This window comes from Coffea eugenioides, chromosome 8 (assembly GCF_003713205.1).
Source record: "Coffea eugenioides isolate CCC68of chromosome 8, Ceug_1.0, whole genome shotgun sequence".
In the NCBI taxonomy this organism is placed as follows: Eukaryota; Viridiplantae; Streptophyta; class Magnoliopsida; order Gentianales; family Rubiaceae; genus Coffea; species Coffea eugenioides.
Window position 1 is genome coordinate 41,095,584 of NC_040042.1, and position 20,669 is coordinate 41,116,252.

A 20,669-nucleotide genomic window follows, 5' to 3' on the forward strand; every position below is an offset into this window, starting at 1 on the left:
TACCTCAGATTCAAGATCCCTGAGATGCTGGTTGGGCAGGTCTGGAACTGAAAAGGGTTGTTATTTGTCAATGCTTAGCTACTTTTGCCTTTTATGTCGGTTTGTTGCACATTGGGAATAAAATTTCTGCATTTCCCCTGTTTTGTTTAATTCATCACACCATGTAGCATTTTAGCTCAATTGCTTTCTGATGCTCCACATTAGTACCTTCTTTTTTTTTTCCTCTGCCTGGAAAAAAGCTGGGTTCTTTTCTGTTCAACAGAATCAAGAAAACAGAGAAAATCACTCTCTTTTCTTTAAATATTCAAACGACTGGCATGTAGACATATTTTGGTGTCCTGCTGATTAAGAGCTATGAAATTCCAGACCTGCTAAACCAAAATCCCATGAAAAAGAATGGATTTTGGCAGCGATTAATTGTTCAAGAGTTTGTATCTGAAGGGAAAAAATTGTATGACATACTTCCAGGATGTGCTTAATGATGCAGATCCGACTTTTGCCTGAACTGATTAAATTCAACAACTTTATTGCCTTGAGTTCTGGTTGAGGTACAATGACTAAAAGAAGCTTCATTTTTTACAAACCTTCAATGAAAACTTCTAAAATGTTTTAAGGGCACCGGTAATTTCTGCCAGGCCCTCCATAATAAAACTCAGGATCTGCCATAGATTCACTGATATAAAATGTATCATAACAATCGTACTCATCAGCATAAGAATTGACCCAATCAGGGAATCTTAGAGCTCCAAAACTTTCAATAACACGCATCCTCTTTATGTAGCCCGAGTTGCCGGATACCCAGTCAGAGTATTGTCCGCTGCCCATTTGCGTTGCAGTATGAGGATGAGTTCCAACTCTGGTGCTGTAAACTTCACCACCCCATTGAACAGTTACAGCATGGTAAGATAAGAAATTAAAGAGTTCCTTAGGCCAATATCCTATATTGACTTTCTCTCCATAATTTACCCACCAGTTGCCGGTATTTGGATCCTGAATTAAGAGAAGAAAAGACAAGAAGATCATGAAAACTAAGCTTTGTGAAAATTAAGATAAAAGTAGATGAAAAGAGGGTCAGATTTTCACCTTAAAGATAAAAATAGTTATCTGAGATGGAAGTCCAGTAGGATTTGATATGGGATATATAGCAGCACCAAGTGCTATATCCTTGCTGACTTGTACAAAACCAGGGCAAGTAGCATCAAAGCAACCAGTTTTGACAGAACCATCAACCTAGCAGACGATTAGAAATAGAGACTTCAGCTGATAGAAATCACCGATCTATGGAGAAAAAGTTCTACAAAACTTAAGCCAATTATCCCATCTTAGATTAAAAGTGCTCATAGTATAGCAACTATGATCTGATTAGCAACGTGACATAACAGGGCGGATATGGTTAATGCTCTACAGTTCTCATCCTATAGTTAGTGAATCAAAAGTACAATAACTTGCCGTCCAATATGTAAAGAGTCTAGTTTGTCTGTCCCCGTAGACACTTGGATTCACCTGCAACATTATGTTTACTTCATTGAGACACATTATATTCTCAAATTAAACCATACACAAAAGAAGAACTTCACAAAATCTGGAAAAGATGATAGAAACATAAACTGACGGCCCACCCTGATTCAATGGCTTCATACTGCTTTCGAGGGCCACTTTTGAGAGCAACCTGAGAAGTAGTGTACTCATCATCTAGTTCAACAGAAGGATTCCAGACCTTAATATCTCCTTTGCCTCCATAATATGCAAATCCCTCGGCGTGCAATATTGCCAACTACATTGATGTCAAAAAGTTAGATTGCCATTTATGGTTTTGTCAATTAGCAAGTCATTAAATGCCTTAGGCAACAAATTGAAGACATAAATAGATACTGTTAACTCATTTATCAGATTCATGGCGTCCATACTGAGCGATTTATTTCTAGAAGGTATGTATTCTTGCTCTCCATGAACGGATCAGGGATGATTCTTGGTTTCTTTCTTAGATGATCATCAACTGAAGTTTCTTTGCTTTCGCTATTATTTGGCATTCTCCTGATGGGAATAGTCCCTTCAGGACAGCTTCTACTTCTCTGCCATAGCTGTGGCGTGGCATCAACGTGTAAGTCCTTTTCTCTTCCATTTCTAAATGGTTCCAAAGTTTCATTTTCATTTTTTGTCACCATTGTTGGATCATAAGCTGGTGTCATCTGGAAGTGGAAAATGCACTGGATTAATCAATGTTATGTGTAAATAGGTTTATAAGAAAATCTCATTGTCGAGTTATCTCACACAAGAAAAAGAGACCTGGATTTTGTGATTTCTCAGGGATGGATGCTTGAAAGCAGGTTGCTTGTAGATGTCAATGCAGTCGATTACATCCCCATCTTCACTCTGAAAAATAATAAAGACTGATTTTGGTTGAGTTTCAATTTTTATCAATTAGGAATTTTCTGGAACTACTGCAAAGAATCGCTTCTGTCCTGAAATTTAAGCCTTAACTAGGAAAAGAAAAAATTTTGAATGAAAATGACTGTGGAATATGGAGCCTTGCCTGAATGCATTTTACTGCAAACTTAGGACCAAAGTTCTGCTTTGAGCTGGAGCTCTTCTCTAAAACTCCCCTACCTATTACGGCCAAACTGATTTGCAGCATTAGGACAAACATCCATTTGATCCCCATTACTACTGTGAACTGAAAGAGAAAGGAACTTGGATTTTCGGGAATTGAAGGTAGAGTACTGTCTCCTTGATTCTGTCTTGACCTGAATCAGAATTCTAACTAAGAAATTCATCAAATCTATTGGAGAAGCAGACAAATGTGGTTCATGGCATTTAATAGGATCTCTTACATTCACGAATACATGACTTACCTTCTCGATCATTTGGATTTCATTTACATTTTCACATGTTCTCAATAATAGCTTGCAAAAAGGCCAACTGGGAATTGAGATGTCAAGTTTAATTCTTGGTACCCTTAATTAATAGGACTACTGAAAACCTTGGCTGCTGAAATCAGGTTCTTGAGGGCAGTCTGATGAAACTTTGGCATTTACTTTCCTTTGTCTAAAATACCAGACTACAAAATCAAGACTGAGATTTATCGTTGATATCGCCCTGGGAAAAAACAGGCATGAAGAGATAAGACAACATTAAACGAAGAAAGGACAGATTTTGCTATTATTTCAGATATGGGGCCACACTGATTATTAACAGGTAGGATTGTTGTTTTAGTTGTCTGTATCTCAATTACTATCATTAGCCGTTGTCTGCTTTATCAGACTTTGAGATTATATTGAAGTGCTAAAACTTATTCATTCACTCAATATTAAGTTTTAATATTCAGTCTCAATGTAGTAAATGTACTTTCAATTCTGTTGCTAGATTGTTGGTAAATGTAGATAGTTTACTAGCATATATAGGAACATGTTACTGGTTAAACCAGCAGCTGAAATATAGGGCACTTTGCATGAAATAAACCTCTATTTTTCTGGAGAATTAGTAATCATATGCTCAGCTGAATATGTCAACTTGGAGAGAGAAATAAAAAGCTGTTGCTGTCTGAATCCAAGTTCCAATTCCAACACTTCAAGGTTGGTTATGTATACTGGTGGATGTAAAAGAATTAGTGCTTTCCTAGCAGCATTTTATGGTCTATACAAATAAGGGGGAAAAAAGGAAATTATAAGACCTCATATATTTGTAATTTTCTTCTAGATTTTTTTTTTATATTGACCTATCAATATAAAGAGATATGTACATATCAAAATAAAGTTATCAATGCAGTCTTTTCCTGCAATGTCTGTCACAAAATATTCCATCTATTTCACCTCAAATGATGTTAACTTATAATGCTGGATCAGGATAATGCCTGAACTGATAAACAGAAGACCTTCATTGCCAACATTTGCTCACTAGAAAACAATCATTCTTATAACCTGTCAGTGAATTTGCTCTAGTCTGTCTAAGGGCACATGTAACTTCTACCAGGCCCTCCATAATAAAACTCAGGTTCTGGCAAAAATTCCCATCTATAGCGTGCATCATAACAATTATACTCATCGGTATAAGAATTAACCCAATCTGGGAATTTTATAACTTGAGAATTCTGAACAACGCGCATCCTTCTTATGGTTCCTGCATGCCTGTCAGCATATTGCCCGTTGCCCATTTGTGTTGCAGTGTGAGGAGAAGTTCCAACTCTGGCACTGTAAACTTCGCCGCCCCATTGAACAGTTTCAGCACTGAAAGACAACTTGTCAAAGAGTTCACCAGGCCAATATCCTATGTAAACCTTCTCTCCATAATTAACCCACCAGTTGCCAGTAAATGGGTCCTCGAAAAGGGGAAAAAAGAAAGAAAATAGGAAAGAAGTGTTTGGAAGATTCTAAAAGCTGAGCAATATGGAAATTAAGGTAGAATTAGAACGAAAAAGGGGCCAACATTTACCTTAAAGATGAAGATAGTTATTTGATATGGAAGTTCATTAGGCTTTGATATGGGATATATTGCAGCACCAAGTGCTACATCCTTGCTAATTTGTACAAAACCAGGGCAAGTAGCATCAAAGCAACCGGTTTCTACTGAAGCATCAATCTAACACAGTGATGACAAAAAGCAGAAAGCTCTCTTGTTACACATCAAGTATATGTATCAACAAAAAAAATTTTACAAAAGGAAACCAATTGCTTTCTTTCTCCATTAAACTTTTGGAACTCCAAGGTTTTTTTTTTTTGTTTTTGTTTTTGTAGCTTTTGATAACAAAAGTAGGAAAGCCCACCGTCCAATATGTAAAAAATCTTGTTTGTCTGTCCCCATAAACACTTGGATTCACCTGCAATATTGTAGATTTTAACTCATCAAAGATCTGTAATCCTGTCAGGCTAGAGAAATGGAATTAAGACAGGAATTTGACAAAATCTTGGAAGGATAAAAGCTGCATGGTGACGAGACATTTTGCTTGTTGATACTGACCGCCCATCCTGATTCTATGGCTTCATACTGGTTGTAAGGGCCGCTTTTGAGAGCAACCTGAGAAGTAGTGTACTCGTCATCCAGTTCCACAGAAGGATAACAGACCTTAATATCTCCTTTGGCTCCAAAATATGCATATCCCTCAGTGTGCAGTATTGCCAACTATTTTGATGTCAAAAAATCAGATTGTCATTTATGCATAATGGTTGTTTGATTCAGTACTGAAGCCATTTACATTTAAATTTTAATCAACATGCAGCAAATTTAGCTCATATAAGTATGCAGTATGCCCTTTAGCCTGCATATAATTTAGCTCATACAATTTAGCCTGCATACCGAGTGGTTTGCTCGTAGAAGGTTCATACTTTTGTCGTCTTTAAACTGGTAAGGGGAGATAGTCGGTTTTTTTCTTGCATGATCATCGACTGTAGTTACTTTGCTTTTGTTTTTCCTTGGCACCCTCCTGATGGGAATTGTCCCTTCGGGGCAGCTTCCACTTTTATGCCATATCTGTGCTGTAGTGGTAATATACAAGTCTTTGTTTCCTTTATGATCAGATGCTTCCCAGGTTTCCTTTTCATTTTTTGTCACCATTATTGGATCATAGGTTGGTCTCATCTGGAAGTGGAAATTGCTCTAGATTGATCAGAAGTAATGTGTAAAAAGGAGTTTCATAAGACTCATGAATCAAAGTGTCGAGACTAATTAATTTGACATGCGAAAACAGACCTGGATTTTGTGATTTCTCAACGCAGGATGATTAAAAGCAGGTTGGTTGTGAATGCCAATGCAATCAATTACATCCCCATCTTCACTCTGGAAAATAATGAATGAAGAGTACTGAATTGAGCAATTCTGTATTCTTTATCATGTAGAACTCTTGTGAAACATTTGCAAGAAATCGCTTCTTTTCATTAATTAAAAATTTTTTAGGTAAGAAGAAAAAGCGAAGACTATATGAAGCTTTACCTGAATGCTTTTCACTGCAAACTTGGGACCAAAATTCTGTTTCGAGCTGGAGCCATTCCTTGGGACCCCTCTGCTTATTGCTACCAATGTGACTTGCAGCATTAGGATAGACATCAACTTGATCCCCATTACCAGTGAACAGAAAGCTAAAGGAGTTTCAGATTTTGAGAAAATGAAGAAAGAATTTTTTCCTTAATATTTATCTTCACCTGAATTAGTATTCTCACAAATTTCTCAGATCTATTCAAGAAGTTGACAAATGTGATTCATGGTACTTAAAAGAAGCCATGACATTGATGAATGCATGACTTACCTTCTTGATCATTTGGTTTTCATTTTACTTTGCGCATTATTCTCCATAACAGCTTGCTAAAAGGCCTGCTGGAAATTAAGATTTCAATTTGTAACTTTCGGCACTGTAAATGAATAGGGTAACTTATACTCCTCTCTTTTAATTTTCACTTTCAAGCACGCTTATAAATTCTTCACTAAATTTTTTGAATTTCTAGTATTGTAACCAAAGCTCCCTGCATTACAAAAGAGTGAATATGCATATCTATTGACAGGAAACAAAATAGAAGGGCAAATTTGCAAGACGAATATGTTAAAAATACTAACCTTCCAAGTCATGTTCGTGAAGCCCAACTCCGGGTAGCCTGTGTGGTGCGTTGCTCCTCTTTAAGATATAGCCACCAAAGATTGAGTTCCGAGATTAACGTGTTCGAGAGAAATTGGCCTCTCTTCTCGGGCCGTAAGGGATTAGTCCCGAATACCCCTGTGTCGGAAAAAAAAAAATTTAGGTTCGTGAAGGCCGTTTGATGGAACTTTGGTAGTTACCATCCTCTGTCGAAATTACTAGACAACAAATTCAAGACTGAGATCTGTAGTTGATTAGAAACTTATCAACCAGGGGAAAAAACATGCAAGAACAGATTAGACAACATTAGTTAAAGAGAGATAAGAGATCATTAACAGGTAAGATTGTTCCTTTTGATTGTCCTGACCTATATTACCTTCTTTAACCGTTGTCTTTACCTAAATTACAAGAGAGTTCCAAACTCTACGATCATTTTCGAGGTTATAAACTTCTGGGATTTTAATAAAGAAGGCATGGGGAGAAGAACTTAAAATAGTATTAAATAGTGCATCCAATTCATTGATCTTTTTTTTTTTGCTAGGTTTAATTAGCACCTGAGCTTTTTAAGAATTCAATAGTTTAGAAGCAATTTAACAAATGGATATTCTTTTTCTTTTTTTTTTTAACACATGCAACAATGGATGTTATTCCATTGTATGTCTTAGAAACATTTAGGTATTTTGGTTTGGAAACTTTTTCTCCTACACGCTTGTTTCCATTCGACTATGAAGATACAGATTTTCCGATTACCCAATGAACTTGGAACATGACCATATAAATAGTTCCATTTGAACTTTTCCTAGCAACTGATTGTTGGATGAAAGTAAATTAACAATTTCACATAGCATAATTTTTCAGGAAAACTAAGTTGACGGTTCATAAAATAAGTTTCTAGTTTCTACAGCAATAGTAATTGATGTTGCATTCCCTTGCTTAACAAAAACAAGAATCTAGGGTAAATTACTAATGACCGCCTGATTTCATACATTACTGCATGAACCCCTAACATTTCAAATATCTATATAATCCTCTATGATTTTATGTAAAGTAGATATTTAACAAAAAGTAACCTACATAATGTGGTGACTTAAAATGCCAATATTATCCGTACTTAAATACTAAACAAAATGAGAACCTAACTACTTTGCATAAAACTATAGAAGGATTATGTGATATGCATGAAAATCATAGGGGATTATGCAAAATCATAAAGGGTTATGGATGTTATAATTTTACCATGTGCATATCCATAGTTTTGTCTAGATCAATCACAGTAAACTGATGTGCTTTTTGCCCATTTTTTCAATTTACATACAATCATAAGCAAGTTCATGTATATATGCAAGTTAAAAAAGAAGTGTACGTGATTTTCGCGCATTTTCAATTTACGTACAATTATAAGGAAGGTTATGTGAATATTTAAGTTAAAAATGAAGTGTGATGATATACAAAATTATAAGGGTTATTACTAATTTACTCTAAGAATCTACCACTACTATCCATCCATTCAGTAATAATAACTTAAAATGGATCATCATATTAACTATATATGTAGGATGTTATTGGACCTTCCCTAGCTCTATGGATCCTCATATATGTATGCTGCTTGATATGCATCACCACTGCCAACTGATTTGACAATTCAATTAAAATAAATCATTAGACAGATGCTGATCAATTGTTATGTGTATAGTATACTATATGAAGTTAAAACGAATTCATTTTATTCATATACACATTCTTGGTGCATTTCTCACTAGCTATTACTAGAGTTAAAACTTGCGTTACCAGGCAGTTCTTCTCAAGAAGTTTGATTGCTGTGTCATTGGTGCACTGCTCACTCTGATTGAAGAACCGAGGCTTCATATGCACTGTATATTGGCATCCACCGAATGGGAACTGTCCCCTTGGGACAACTTCCACTTCTCTGCTACAGTTGTGTTGTCTCAGCCATGGAAATGTCATTTTTTCCTTGTTCAGGCGTTTTAGTTGTATTTGCTACTGGGGTTATGGCCTTTGTTGGTGCAAAGCTAGGTTTCATCTGAATAGGAGAAATGGCATAATTAGTTGGCTCACATATATAAACATTTCACAAGTTTCATAAATCGAGACTTCCTAGAACAAACAAGATATACTAGACAAACCTGGATCTTGTGATTCTTCAGAGCTGGATGATTGAAAGCTGGCTTCTTGTAGATGTCGATGCAATCAATTATATCGCAATATTCACTCTGAAACAGAAAAGATGAAAGTGGCGTTGTATGTGAATAAATCAGTATAATCCACAGTACTTTTTCTTTTAACTTCATTTTGGGATGGCCACAAATTTAACAAAAAAACAATTTGGCACGGAAAATCTACCGGACATTCATTTTTCTCTTCTTAGACATTTTAGCTTGGGCTTGATTTCTTTTTCCATGGCTTCCAAATACAAGAAATGTTTTTCCCTATGGTAACGATTATGAAGAAACAATCGATGGGTGTTATTAATGTGGATCATGAAGATGGTTCAAGGTAAAATTTGTTTTACTTGTATAAATGATTGGGTCAAGATTTTAAGTAGGTGAATTAGAACAAATAGGATGAAGAAATACCTCAATACTTTTCACTACACCATTAACTTTGAGATTACGATCGCTAGCAACTTCCAGGGGTTTCTGGCTAGAAGGGGAATGACTATCTTGAACTCCATGAGCCATAATGGCCAGAGAAATTTCCAGTAGCAGGAAAGCTAGAGCTTTGATCCCCATGTTCATCGAAAGAGAGAGCACAAGAAAAAAAAATTTGTTTTCGAAATATTTTTTAGTTGCTGATGCAGAAAGGTAGCAGGGTTGCTCCCTAGATTTATGTGAGCCTAGCTAGCTGAGACTTTCAGTTCGAGTTCTGAAGGATTGTTGAAATATAGTAGTGGATCGTTTCTTGAATCGTTATCAGCAACAGTTTTCCTTAGCATGAGAACTGGTCATTTGATTTTCTTTTAAAATATGTTTATATAGGTATACTAAAATTTGTTCTCTTGCACAATAAATTCAATTACTCTGCAGCATGTTCATGAAGACATGTATTTCTGATGCGTCTAAGGGCACTTCCAATTTCTTCCAGGTCCTCCATAATAGAACTCAGGATCCAGGCGCCCCCTAAAAAGCTGGTAACTATAACAATCATACTCATCCGAGAAGGATGCTGTGAATTCTGGGTACTTCAACGCCAGGGAATTATCAAGAACCCGAATTCTCTTTATTACTCCCACGTCGTAGTGTGGGTAACCATATTCCCCACTTCCCATTTGTGTTGCGGTGTGTGGACGAGTCCCAAACGTCTCAAGATTGGCGCTGTATACTTCACCACCCCATTGAACAGTTTGAGCATAATGATTTAACGAAGTAAAGAGTTCAGCAGGCCAATATCCTACATTAGTTTTCTCTCCATAATTTATCCACCAGTTGTTTGTTTTTAGATCCTGGAACACGGCAAAAAACATTAGCACAGAGTGACATTTTGCGATATTGTATATGAATGCATCATTGGTAATGTATGTATATCATGCAGTAGGATCTAGTGTAACATTGAAAACAATCAACAGATGCTCAATTTTTTCACCTTAAAAATGTAGACAATCATGGGGACTGCCAGTTGACCACGGGTCGAGTTGGGAAGGAGTGCAGCACCAAGTGCTATCCCCTTGTTGACTTGTACGAAACCAGGACAAAATTGATCAAAGCATCCAGTTTCTCTTGAAGAATCATCCTGTTCCGTGGAAAATATGCACATGAAATTGGTATTGTTAAATATATTTCAAGATAAAAAATCCACTGTCAAAAACAAGAATAAAGAAAAAACTCACTGTCCAATACACAAAAAATCTTGTCTGCCTGTCCTTATAGAGCCCTGGATTAACCTGCAATATTTTCTTCTATTTGTTAGTAAAGTAAAGTGAACCAAGTAAAAGAATGAATTTAATACCTGAAATGCCAACATACTGCTAAAGTGTGTGGGTCAGCAACTCAAATCAATTTTCTCATTGTTTCTTTTTTAGAAAATTAACCAACCCACGTAAAGAATGGTAATCACACAAAATCTTGAAGAAATGTGGAACTGCTGATTGTTTTAATCGATACTGACCGCCCATCCTGCTTCAACTGCTTCAAAATTGTTGTGAGAGCCACTTTTGAGAGCAACTTGAGAAGTACTGAACTCATCATCCAATTCAACTCGAGGATTCCAGACATAAATATCTCCCTTGGCCCCTAGATATGCAAATCCCTCAGAATGCAACACTGTCAACTTTTTCACAAGGTAAAATAATTAGGGAATTCTTGATTAAAACTGCTGTTTATATTAGTAGAGGCATCTATTCATCCATAATATAGTTAGCAGTTAGTTGAAAGAATATGAATTTGATAAATATCTTTGCACTTGAGTATTAATCTTTATATTTCCCACAAGCTATTAATCATCGAATATATACCGAGTGGTTCGCCAGGAGAAGTTTACTTGGCGTGCTGATGTTGAATTTTTTGCTATGCTGGAAGAAGCTAGGCTTCCTTGCTTCATATGGGCTCTTCTTCTGCATTCTCCTAATCGGAACCGTCCCCTCAGGACAGCTTCCACTTCTGTGCCACAGTTGTGTTGTCAAAGCAATGGGAACCTCTCCTTTTCTTTGTTTAGATGTTTTAGCTGTATTTGCTTTGTAGGAAGTTATGTCCTTTGTTGGAACATAACTTGGTTTCATCTGGATGAAAAAAATCGTACCATAAATATAATTTTCCGAACCAATAAACTGAGTACCCAAACCTGGATCTTGTCAAATTTTAGAGCAGGATGATATTCATTCTCCAATCAGGATTTTTTCTTGAACCAAAGAAATTAAGAGCACAAACCTGGATCTTGTGATTTTTTAGAGCAGGATGGTTAAAAGCTGGCTGCTTATAGATGTCGATGCAATCAATGATATCACCATCTTCACTCTGAAAAATAACAGAAGAAAAAGTGAAGTCAAGTGTAAATGCAATCCATGGCAGAAATTTATTTGAGTTGCAGCTTGGGGTAGCAGGCATTCATTTATCCATTCCTAGATAATGGGGCTTGGGCGTTTCTCTTTTTCTGGGATTCCCAGAGTAAAAGAATGCGGTATAATATTGATTGGCATTAGCATGTAGTTTAGAATTGATGAAGCCTTTTCTCAGACAAGTACTGAACTTTTTCGCATAAATAGTCAAATGACAGGGCCAAAATGATGAATCAGAAGAGGACATGAAGAATTTACCCGAATGCTTTTAACTGCATTGGTGTTGCGGTGATTATTACTGCTTGCAGCTTCCTGGGAGTTCGGCCTGGAAAGGAAGCCATTTGCCAAAGCTTCATGGCTTATTATTGCTAAAGTCACTTCTATTAACAAAATGGTCATCAGTTTGATCTCCATGATCATTGGAAGAAAGGGCAAAAGGGAAGAGCTCCAGATTTTCAGAAGGAAGTTGGCTCAGTCTCGATAATTTATAGGACCCTGGCCGAGGCTTGATGAGTCCTGACTCCTGAGAAATGATTGAATTCTAGCAGTCATAATCGGTAAGAATTAAGAACATGAAGAGAATACAAATGTTCTTACTGTGGAGTTAAAATTACAAAATCCCACTTATTTATAGTTCTTAATCACCATCCTTAATGGCCTGCCCTCTCAAGAATCATGGCAATTAATTTGACTCCTCAGAATTTCAATTCCTGACAATAATTTGGTCCCATCAAAGGATAATTGTCCGAGCCACAAATGGATTTTGTGATGCATAATCTGCCTTGGTGGAGAAAATTTCACAAAGCAACATTAACATTTAATACATTCCCTCTGTTTTGGTATCATTAATTCTGGCCTGGAAAGTGGTTTAAGGGGTCATGACTGCTGAGTTGGGTGAGTTATATCCGGTCAAAATGTTATTTGGAGTGACAATTAATGAAGGAGATTTTGAGAACAAACTTAATAGCTTGATGACAAATTGAGACCAGTGTATTAGTAGATGAACATGGATTGAGAGGATTGGGAATTCTATTAAATCCTCAATTTGGGTCATTGAATCCTGTTTAATAGATTTGTAATTCGTACGTGAACTTGGATTTGAAGGTGAATACAGTGCATCATAGAGATTACAGCCATCTTTGGGTTTTAAGCTGTTTTGCGCTAATCCAGGAGGCCTGGCCTCAGCATCAGGCAACAGAAAGCAGGGCCCAAAATTTTTTTTTTTATTAGCTCAATTAACTGATAATAGAAGATTAGGGAGGAGGTGCAGGACGTTTAGGTAGCCAGTACAATGGTAAATTGAGAAAAATATGGGCTATTTATAAGTCTTGTCAACTTTCTATTATGATAAACAAACACAAACTGGTACAAGCTCTTGCTTGTGGATCTTATCCAATTGAACGGGCCATGAGATAGTCACAATGACCAAAGGATTATCCTTGAGGGGGAACAAGAAGACTTTTAACCCGGAAATGTCTAAAATAGACTTAATAAAAGATCAGATTTATTGGACCAAAGTAAAAAATTAAAATAAAAAAATGGAAGTTATTGTCAAAGATAGGACCAAAGGCTGTAATTTTTTTTTTCAAATAAGTTTGATTTTGGCCCCAAACGAGCTTTTTATCGAATTGAACCCGAGTCATATTCGAGTAGGTTGAATTTTTATTTATAAATTTCATTTTTATGCTAATGAAAAAAGTTTAAGTCCAATTTAAAAGCTGAGGGGCGAGGGAAAAGGCGAAGAAATTATTGGATTGGGTGGTAAAAATAGAAGGATTTGTAAATTAGAAATCTTGAATTCAAAACCTCCTGCTAATAAAAAAAAAAGTTCAACGAAAAAGTTCAACGAACACAAAATATTGCTCATGTTTGATTTGATTAATTAACCAATTAAATTTGAACAGTTTCTCATGGAATCAAACTTAATTCGAATTTTGAATAGTTTGATTCATCTTCTAACCCTATCTATAAATGGAGGCCCCTCCTGGGCAGCTCGGTTGGTCACGGAAATCCTCCTAAGATCCCGTTATCCATTCTCCCCCACCAGGAATCGAGTTCCAGTGGTTATCGGTTCGAGGGGATGGGCCTCTCCTCTCGGGTCTTAGGGGATACCCCCTGGGTAGAAAAAAAAATAAAAAAATATATATATATATATATATAAATGGAGCCAAAAATGACAAACAAGAGTGAACGAGAAATTGGCTCAAAACTAAACTCTCAAGAATGACTTGTTAATTGATTGAATCAAATCAGAAAGAGTATATTCAATTGGTTTAAAATATTTCCAACTCAACATGGAAACCTAAAATCTAAAATTTATACTAATACAATACTTCAAGAGTTCAAGCTAATAAAGCTCATCTTAAGCGCTGCTGAATACTCATAAATGTTGATGTCCCTAATTCAATAAAAACTCGTTTAAGTATCAGTTAATCACAGTTAAAAACAAGTTTAAGTACCAATTAATCACGGTGCTTGGATTAGGCCTGTATTCCTTTAACCCCTACATGTATAACCCCTACGTATATAATACACGATAACAGAAATGCACAACAAACAAATCGCTGAACAATAGAGGAGCAAACGAAAGAGGAAGAAGAGAGTGAAGAGAAGCTTGGATTCTAAGCGCATAGAGGGAGAGAGAATGGTGAACTACTCGCTGATGATCACCGCGGAGCTGGAGAACCTCACTGATCTTCAGCCTCAAGGCGGCTGTGACGACCCTAGCGTCAACTACTACTTCAAGGTCTTCAACCATTTCTCTCCACGTTTTTCGTTTTCGCCTATAATCTAGGGTTTTAATTTTCATTTTTAGCTTCTTTCGATGAATTTATTCGTGTTTTTCTTGTTCTTTTCTCCTCCTTTTTTCTCAGCAATTTATTGCCGTCATTTCATTATTTATATCGTTCTCCTGCAAGTTTCTGTGTTTTTTTCTCCGCGATTACTAAGCGAGCTGAATGCGACTACTTTCTTCTCTCTCTCTTTCTCTCCCTCTCTTCTTGTGTAAATCTCTAGATTTCTTTTAATAGTATCGTAGATTTTGCTCTCTGTTTAATTCTAGAAGTTTCTATAACTAATGCATACAGCTGAATGCGTTTTAGTTTATTTTTTCTTTTTCGATTGTGTAATTTGAGCTTATTGTTTTCATCCTTGTTAATTTGGGTAACGAAGTAGTATCATTAATTCAATTAGGATTTACGCTATGTTGAATTACGGATATGTTGGATAATAGGTAAATTATTGCTGCCTTTGGTTTATTTTGCGTAACTGGTACTTGTCTGTAACTACCTTTTCATTTTGGCTTAAATCTGCGTTTATGACCATTTCATTCTGAATCTCCATGCCTCTGTGGATATATGTTCGTGTTGTGTGCACAACCACCACGCAAGCAATTGAATGACACCAGAGCCTCATTATATCAGTCCTTTTCCGTTTCTTTTTTTTTTTTTTTTGCATTTTTTCTTCTTCTTATTTAATTTTTCTGTCAATTTTTGATTTTCAACTCTTTGTCTGATAAAATGCGGGTCTGCTACAATATGGTTTTATAGAGAGTAGTGTGATTTGGCATATAGCTATAGTTAGTGAACTATTCTTTTACATTGCTCCCATCTGCGTGATTTTGTAAAACTTGTTGATTATGTTTATCATGCTTTGGTCCTTGGAAAACTTTGTACTCCTTTATGTATGCACCAAGAGATGTGTTGATGCTGATTCCTCAAAAGATTTGGTGATTAAGCCTCATCTGGAGTTATTGAATTTACATCAATCTCTAGTGATTTTTTTCCAGAAAATCCTATTTTCTTGAATCTTTCAATGTGAATTATTCCATGAGGAAAGATGATTCATATCCTTTTCTACTCTACATTCTCTTGAGGTTGTTGGCTCTTAGCAAAAGATTGTGCAACATCTTGGACATCATGGGGTTATAATGTATCATCCTCACTGCCCCTCCCTTTAGTTTATTCTGCTCTGCATTGTTGTGCTATGGAGGAATTGGTGTCCAAAATCTTACTGTTGTGACTGTTCAACAGAACATGCTCATTGTGAATTTTAACTAGTAACTTTCAGCCTTTAATCTGCTTTCTGATGTAATTGTTATGCTAATGGATACCAATATATTTTCTTGATCTCTTGCCTTTTCAAGTGTTATAATGTTCCTCTTCTTCCTCCTTTTTGTTATTGTTGTTGTCTGTTAATGTCTAGTTTGAAGTGTTGACCTACTCAAATTTTTATACAATATATGTTCCAAATACATGCTTTTCAATTCCTTTTTGTTTTTGATTTTCAGCTGAAATGTGGGAACTGTGGTGAAGTGACACCAAAAGAGGTTTGTCTTTGCCTGACTGATGTAGTTCCTCATGGCAAAGGCAGTACTAATCTTGTTAAGAAGGTGATCTGCTCCTGATCTGATCTGTTCTCAATTCTTGAATGTTCAGATTCCCCAAAAAAAAAAAAGACAATGATATGATTTCTTGCTATGAGGATCTTGTGGTTAAAAAATACTTATTGTGAAAAATCTAGAATTTCGACTGAAACAAAGTTTTATAGAAAGTTTCTTTTCCCCTATGGGCTATGCACCAGCTAATGCTAGTTTTAAGGTGCCAATTAAAGTTGGAGTGCTGTTTACTTCTTGATGCATGGATGTGTTGGATCTTTGATCTTACTGCTCTTGTAAATTAATTTGTATAGCTGAATAGTTTCTGTTGTATTGGATTGTCAAATCTGTACTCCATTAATGTGTTCTTCTTTCTTGCTTCCAGTGCAAGTTCTGTTCAAGGGAAGGAACTGTGACCATGATCACTGGCCGAGGGCGTCCACTGACGCAGATACAAAGTCAATTTGGCCATTTTACTCCCCTGATGGTGTTTGACTGCAGGGGTGTTGAGCCTCTGGACTTTTCTTTTGGTAGTGGATGGCAGGTTGAATCTGTAAGTAAATGCTTCTACAGTTTTTGCATTCTTTGTAGCTTGAGTGATATGTAGTTGTAACGTTGTGTAATTTTAGCTGCTGTTGATCCATTTCTTACTAGAACATTTTAACAACTAAGTATTTCTTTTACCTCTACTTTGGGTCACTCTTCTCTGCATTTTACACTACTGAATTTCCTTCTTCCAAGTTGCAAGTCATATCATGTAAGCTTCCTGGCAAAGTTTACTATGTTTTAGGTCATCTATTGTAGTGCCGTTTCATTAGCTGTTAAAGATGTGAGAAGTATATGTTATCACAGTCTGACTGCACTTGGAATACATCTACCTGAGAACAAGAGCAAGAGAAAACAAAAAAGAAAACATCTCGAGGTTACACGTTTTTTGCATTATATCTTGAATAATGACTTCAATGCCTAGATTGTTTGATGCTGTCATCATAGATGACAATTTCACTCTTGAATGTTGTTTCTTATATCTGTACCGGTACATTTGTGATGTCGTTGACTTGATTAGGTAATGTTAAATTGCTGAAATCTCAGTCTCTTAGAAGGTTCATTCACCATCTGAGAATGGAAAGTGGAAGGTCAGGAGTTGCTTTTAGGAAGTGAATTTCTGAACTATAAGAGCTGGACCAGTATTCAGCTCAATTTTTTGAAACTATATTGAACAGGGACATGCATTTTTTTTTTTGTTGAAAAAATTTGTCTCTGTTAAATGTTGGTGCCTTTGCAGCTGAAACCTTCTTCAGCAGCTTTAGTGTTTGCCCATGGTTAATGCATATTTTTGGGATGGGAAACTTCTGATATGTTCTCTTCTGGCATAGCTATAGATTGACTTCTGAATTCCAAACCACAATTTTTACATTGAGTTTTTCAATTTGCTTTCTTTTCAATATACATCCAAGATAAGTAACTGTATGTTACTTTTGCAGACATACATAATTGTTTATTAACAAAAAAGGAATTTTGGTTGGTCGATATTGTTATGGGGTACTTGATACAAATTCATTCTGTATGGAAAGCTTCTGTTGTTCTGGTTATTCTTTCTCCCTCCTAAAATTGTTTGATCAACAGATTTGCTCATATCACTTGCCTGCATGGGATTGATTTGAACTTAAAATGGTAGATTAGGGCCAAAGTTTTGGGATTGGGGAGATTATGAAAGGGGGAAGGAGGTTTATATTATATTCCTCTATTTTGGAGAATAATAGGTCTTGTGGGTTGTGCTTGTAATTGCCCATCTCTTTTTCTAGTGGTTTATGTGAAATAAGGCATTGAATGCATCTAAATGTTATTACATTTATCAAGTTGCTAACTTATTTCGTGATGTGGGCTTATGACATTGGATGTGTATCCATTATGAAATAGTATTTGGCTGTGAAATCCTGATGTTTTGGAATTTGTGTTCTCTTTTTCAATGTCAGCAATTGCATGCCCAAATTAATGGAATTGTCAAAAAAAGTTTGAAAGCTGTCTCATGTTATTTCTTGTCATCTCAGCTTCAGAATTCATGAATTTAAAGTCTTTTTGTTCTTTTCCTTGGTGTAGATTGAAGGAACAAAGTTTGATGGTGTTGATTTGTCTGGAGGGGAATTTGTTGAGTATGATGAGAAGGGAGAGTGTCCAGTCATGATTTCCAACCTCCGTGCCAGTTTCGATGTTCTTAAGTAGTGCCCATTTGTGCATCCAGCTGCGTAAATATAAGTGGTACAGACTAACAGTTTCTTGCAATTTCTGTTCAAAATGGAAGAATATCAACTGCAGCTTGTGATGTTTGGAATGAGCTGCATAGTAATGTACGCTATGTTCAAGATATGCTACTGGACTATGTGGGTTGCCACTGTTAAGAGTGTTGACAGACTTAAAGAAAACTTCTCATGGAACATATTTCCAGTATTTCTTCACTTCCGACATTGCTTATTCCTATAATGTGTCGTTCTGATCATGGATGGATGCTGAAATTTGATGAAAAGTTCATTGAGTTTTTTTATACATCTTGTTCAGGCATTGGTTTGAATTATTATCATCTAGCATCCTTTTGGGACTGGGAAGTGGCTAAACAGGAAGAGAGGATGTGCATCATTAACTGGCCATATTTCGGTTGCAATGCTAATACTATGGCATCTCTTCGGGTTTGTGCCACGCACCAGTTGGTGCTAGTCTTCACCTGCCAGGAGAATCTTATTATCATAGGAGTATGCTGCTTAAATATAAGACTTGGAAATTGGTCAGTGCGGGGTGGGGCTTAATGAAAATATGGTAATTCGTCTTGTTCACGTAGGCCTGGGGTTTGGTGAGAGGGTTGTAATTTAGGTGCATTTAACGTGGGATATATGCAAATGCATTTCCAATTTTGAGGTGCATTTCTAATAATTCTTCGTCCAGATTCTGGATTCCCTGCCTTTGTTTTTCGAGTTGGCACGCATTCTGTCGGAAGCGTGGGAGGGTGGAGGATGGTCATTCACACGTGCTCTCTTCGAATCACGGTTGGTTTAGCTATACTGATAGTGGTGGGCACCCACTTAGCAATTAGCACATGGCAATGTAGCCATCCCATTCTTCTCCATTTTCTTTTTCATTTTTATTGGATGGTTTCTTTTATATAATCACAAACGATATGTCTTCTTATTCAGATTGTGATAATAGTACGTGAGGGCACAAAAAATTCCAAGTCTAGATCACAAATTTTGCTAATGCCTGTATCTATTTTTCGTTTTTGTTTACGGAGGGGTTAAAGTTAGACCTAATCTTGCATAATTAGTACGTATAAGTTGTATTATTAATTTAAAAACTTGTACAACATGTATGTGTTCCATCATTAGTACTAAAACTCATATAGTGTATTAGAATGAGAGAATGCGGATTCAAATTTTGTTCTTTTTATCAATCTTTTTGACACTATTAGTAGTTATATCCCATAAACATATTATACTTGATTTTTTTTTTTTTAATTAAATGATCATGCATCACATTTTTCAATCATCTTTTTTATATTCTTAACTATCTTTTAATTCATCTTGGTGTTTTGATTTCTTTGTCATTGTTGAACTTTTCTAGCCAACGGTTATGAAGGGAAACTTGTATAAAACATTGATGAGATATTTTACAAATTAAGCAGAGGGTGGACAAAGTACAAAATTGGCGCTGCTTTCTGGGTCGCTGGCGGTTTCAGCTAAGAAAGGAGTAAAATTGTTGACCCGTGATTTCCTAGAATCATGCCAAATTGCCAATGGCTTTTTTTTTGTCGTCTTGGATAAGAACTTAATTGCCAGTGTTTGCCTGTTTAAGGGTCATTCAACAAAACAAATCTAGGAACAAAAGAAAAAAGGGAAGAAATTGTATGAATTGTCAAGGCTACTTCGAAAACAAATATAGTCAAGATGGTCCTCAAAATTTTCCTTATTTTCTTTCTACTTTTCCTATAAATAATGTACTAAAGAAACTCGATAAAAATTGGACATGAAATAGAGCACAATCGGTCTATGAAATATTTGCTCCTTTATTTTTCTTTTTTCCAAAAAGAATGAAATTGGCTCCTACAAACTAGTCAGAGTGCTGGCACATTTGCTTTAATTCGTGGTGTCTACCATTAGAGAGTCTGCCTCTTTTTTCAAAAAAAAAAAAAAAGATAGACTGCTTCTGCCAGCTATCCATCTGTACAATGTATAATAAACTCCTCCTATGTCTAATATCATATTCAATTTATATTTTTTCTATTGTTTTTGGTCTTTCTTTCTATTTGCGACAACATTTCTGGGAGCATTGCTTACCCTCTCTCTGTATCTTATTTATTTCTTTAAATTTCTCTTAAACGTCAGCCAAAAAAAAAAAAAAAAAAAACCAAGTTGGACTGTCTGCATCAGTTAAAAAAAAAAACACCAACCCACCTACTTTTTACTTGTATTCCCCCAACAATGCAAAAAGGGTACAAACTGAAAAAAAAAATTAATGAAAAAAAAAACAATAACAGTTATGAAATGAAACTGCCCATTACACAGGCTTTTTTATTACATTTTATTTTACTAAATTCAAAATGAAACTGCCCATAACATAACATAGGTTGTTAAGTATTTCAGTCTTTTACCTAACCACTAAACCTCCCAAAGCTGTCTGTCCTAGACATGTGTTTAGAAACCAAAGACATTCTTTTAAAATCAAAAGTTTCACATTCCCCA

The 20,669-nt window shown here is 35.9% G+C and overlaps 4 protein-coding genes across 4 annotated transcripts; 1 reads left to right on the forward strand and 3 right to left on the reverse strand.

Annotated features, from left to right (window-relative positions):
- Nucleotides 1-609: 609 nt before the first annotated feature.
- Nucleotides 610-2,662, reverse strand: LOC113780775. Its single transcript, XM_027326547.1, has 7 exons — nucleotides 2,534-2,662; nucleotides 2,287-2,373; nucleotides 1,908-2,189; nucleotides 1,613-1,774; nucleotides 1,450-1,503; nucleotides 1,084-1,230; nucleotides 610-990 (listed from the first exon to the last, which is right to left on the reverse strand). Exons 1-7 carry the CDS (start codon nucleotides 2,660-2,662, stop codon nucleotides 610-612), a joined length of 1,242 nt encoding a protein of 413 aa, XP_027182348.1.
- Nucleotides 2,663-3,943: 1,281 nt separating this feature from the next.
- Nucleotides 3,944-6,051, reverse strand: LOC113780776. Its single transcript, XM_027326549.1, has 7 exons — nucleotides 5,923-6,051; nucleotides 5,683-5,769; nucleotides 5,290-5,571; nucleotides 4,954-5,115; nucleotides 4,760-4,813; nucleotides 4,429-4,575; nucleotides 3,944-4,315 (listed from the first exon to the last, which is right to left on the reverse strand). The coding sequence occupies exons 1-7, from the start codon at nucleotides 6,049-6,051 to the stop codon at nucleotides 3,944-3,946; spliced, it is 1,233 nt and encodes a 410-aa protein (XP_027182350.1).
- Nucleotides 6,052-9,635: 3,584 nt separating this feature from the next.
- On the reverse strand, nucleotides 9,636-11,981 carry LOC113780777. Its single transcript, XM_027326550.1, has 7 exons — nucleotides 11,826-11,981; nucleotides 11,440-11,526; nucleotides 11,054-11,291; nucleotides 10,682-10,806; nucleotides 10,404-10,457; nucleotides 10,160-10,306; nucleotides 9,636-10,019 (listed from the first exon to the last, which is right to left on the reverse strand). Exons 1-7 carry the CDS (start codon nucleotides 11,979-11,981, stop codon nucleotides 9,636-9,638), a joined length of 1,191 nt encoding a protein of 396 aa, XP_027182351.1.
- A 2,124-nt stretch (nucleotides 11,982-14,105) lies between these two features.
- Nucleotides 14,106-18,486, forward strand: LOC113779676 (UPF0587 protein C1orf123 homolog). The gene is made up of 4 exons (XM_027325355.1): nucleotides 14,106-14,313; nucleotides 15,856-15,957; nucleotides 16,328-16,495; nucleotides 18,043-18,486. The coding sequence occupies exons 1-4, from the start codon at nucleotides 14,212-14,214 to the stop codon at nucleotides 18,163-18,165; spliced, it is 495 nt and encodes a 164-aa protein (XP_027181156.1). The 5' UTR covers nucleotides 14,106-14,211; the 3' UTR covers nucleotides 18,166-18,486.
- The last annotated feature ends 2,183 nt before the right edge of the window (nucleotides 18,487-20,669 follow it).

Bases quoted from the DNA above. Each gene is read 5' to 3' on its own strand.
- LOC113780775 (XM_027326547.1), bottom strand. From the start codon at position 2,662: ATGGGGATCAAATGGATGTTTGTCCTAATGCTGCAAATCAGTTTGGCC. The intron at 2,190-2,286 runs GTCTCTTTTTCT...TTCCACTTCCAG, and splicing joins TGAGAAATCACAAAATCCAG to ATGACACCAGCTTATGATCC. The intron at 991-1,083 runs GTGAAAATCTGA...CTCTTAATTCAG, and splicing joins TAACTATTTTTATCTTTAAG to GATCCAAATACCGGCAACTG.
- LOC113780776 (XM_027326549.1), bottom strand. From the start codon at position 6,051: ATGGGGATCAAGTTGATGTCTATCCTAATGCTGCAAGTCACATTGGTA. The intron at 5,572-5,682 runs GTCTGTTTTCGC...TTCCACTTCCAG, and splicing joins TGAGAAATCACAAAATCCAG to ATGAGACCAACCTATGATCC. The intron at 4,316-4,428 runs GTAAATGTTGGC...CCCCTTTTCGAG, and splicing joins TAACTATCTTCATCTTTAAG to GACCCATTTACTGGCAACTG.
- LOC113780777 (XM_027326550.1), bottom strand. From the start codon at position 11,981: ATGGAGATCAAACTGATGACCATTTTGTTAATAGAAGTGACTTTAGCA. The intron at 11,527-11,825 runs GTAAATTCTTCA...GTTATTTTTCAG, and splicing joins ATGCAGTTAAAAGCATTCGG to AGTGAAGATGGTGATATCAT. The intron at 10,807-11,053 runs GTAAACTTCTCC...TTGCATATCTAG, and splicing joins ATTCAACATCAGCACGCCAA to GGGCCAAGGGAGATATTTAT.
- LOC113779676 (XM_027325355.1), top strand. From the start codon at position 14,212: ATGGTGAACTACTCGCTGATGATCACCGCGGAGCTGGAGAACCTCACT. The intron at 14,314-15,855 runs GTCTTCAACCAT...TTTGATTTTCAG, and splicing joins GCGTCAACTACTACTTCAAG to CTGAAATGTGGGAACTGTGG. The intron at 15,958-16,327 runs GTGATCTGCTCC...TCTTGCTTCCAG, and splicing joins GTACTAATCTTGTTAAGAAG to TGCAAGTTCTGTTCAAGGGA.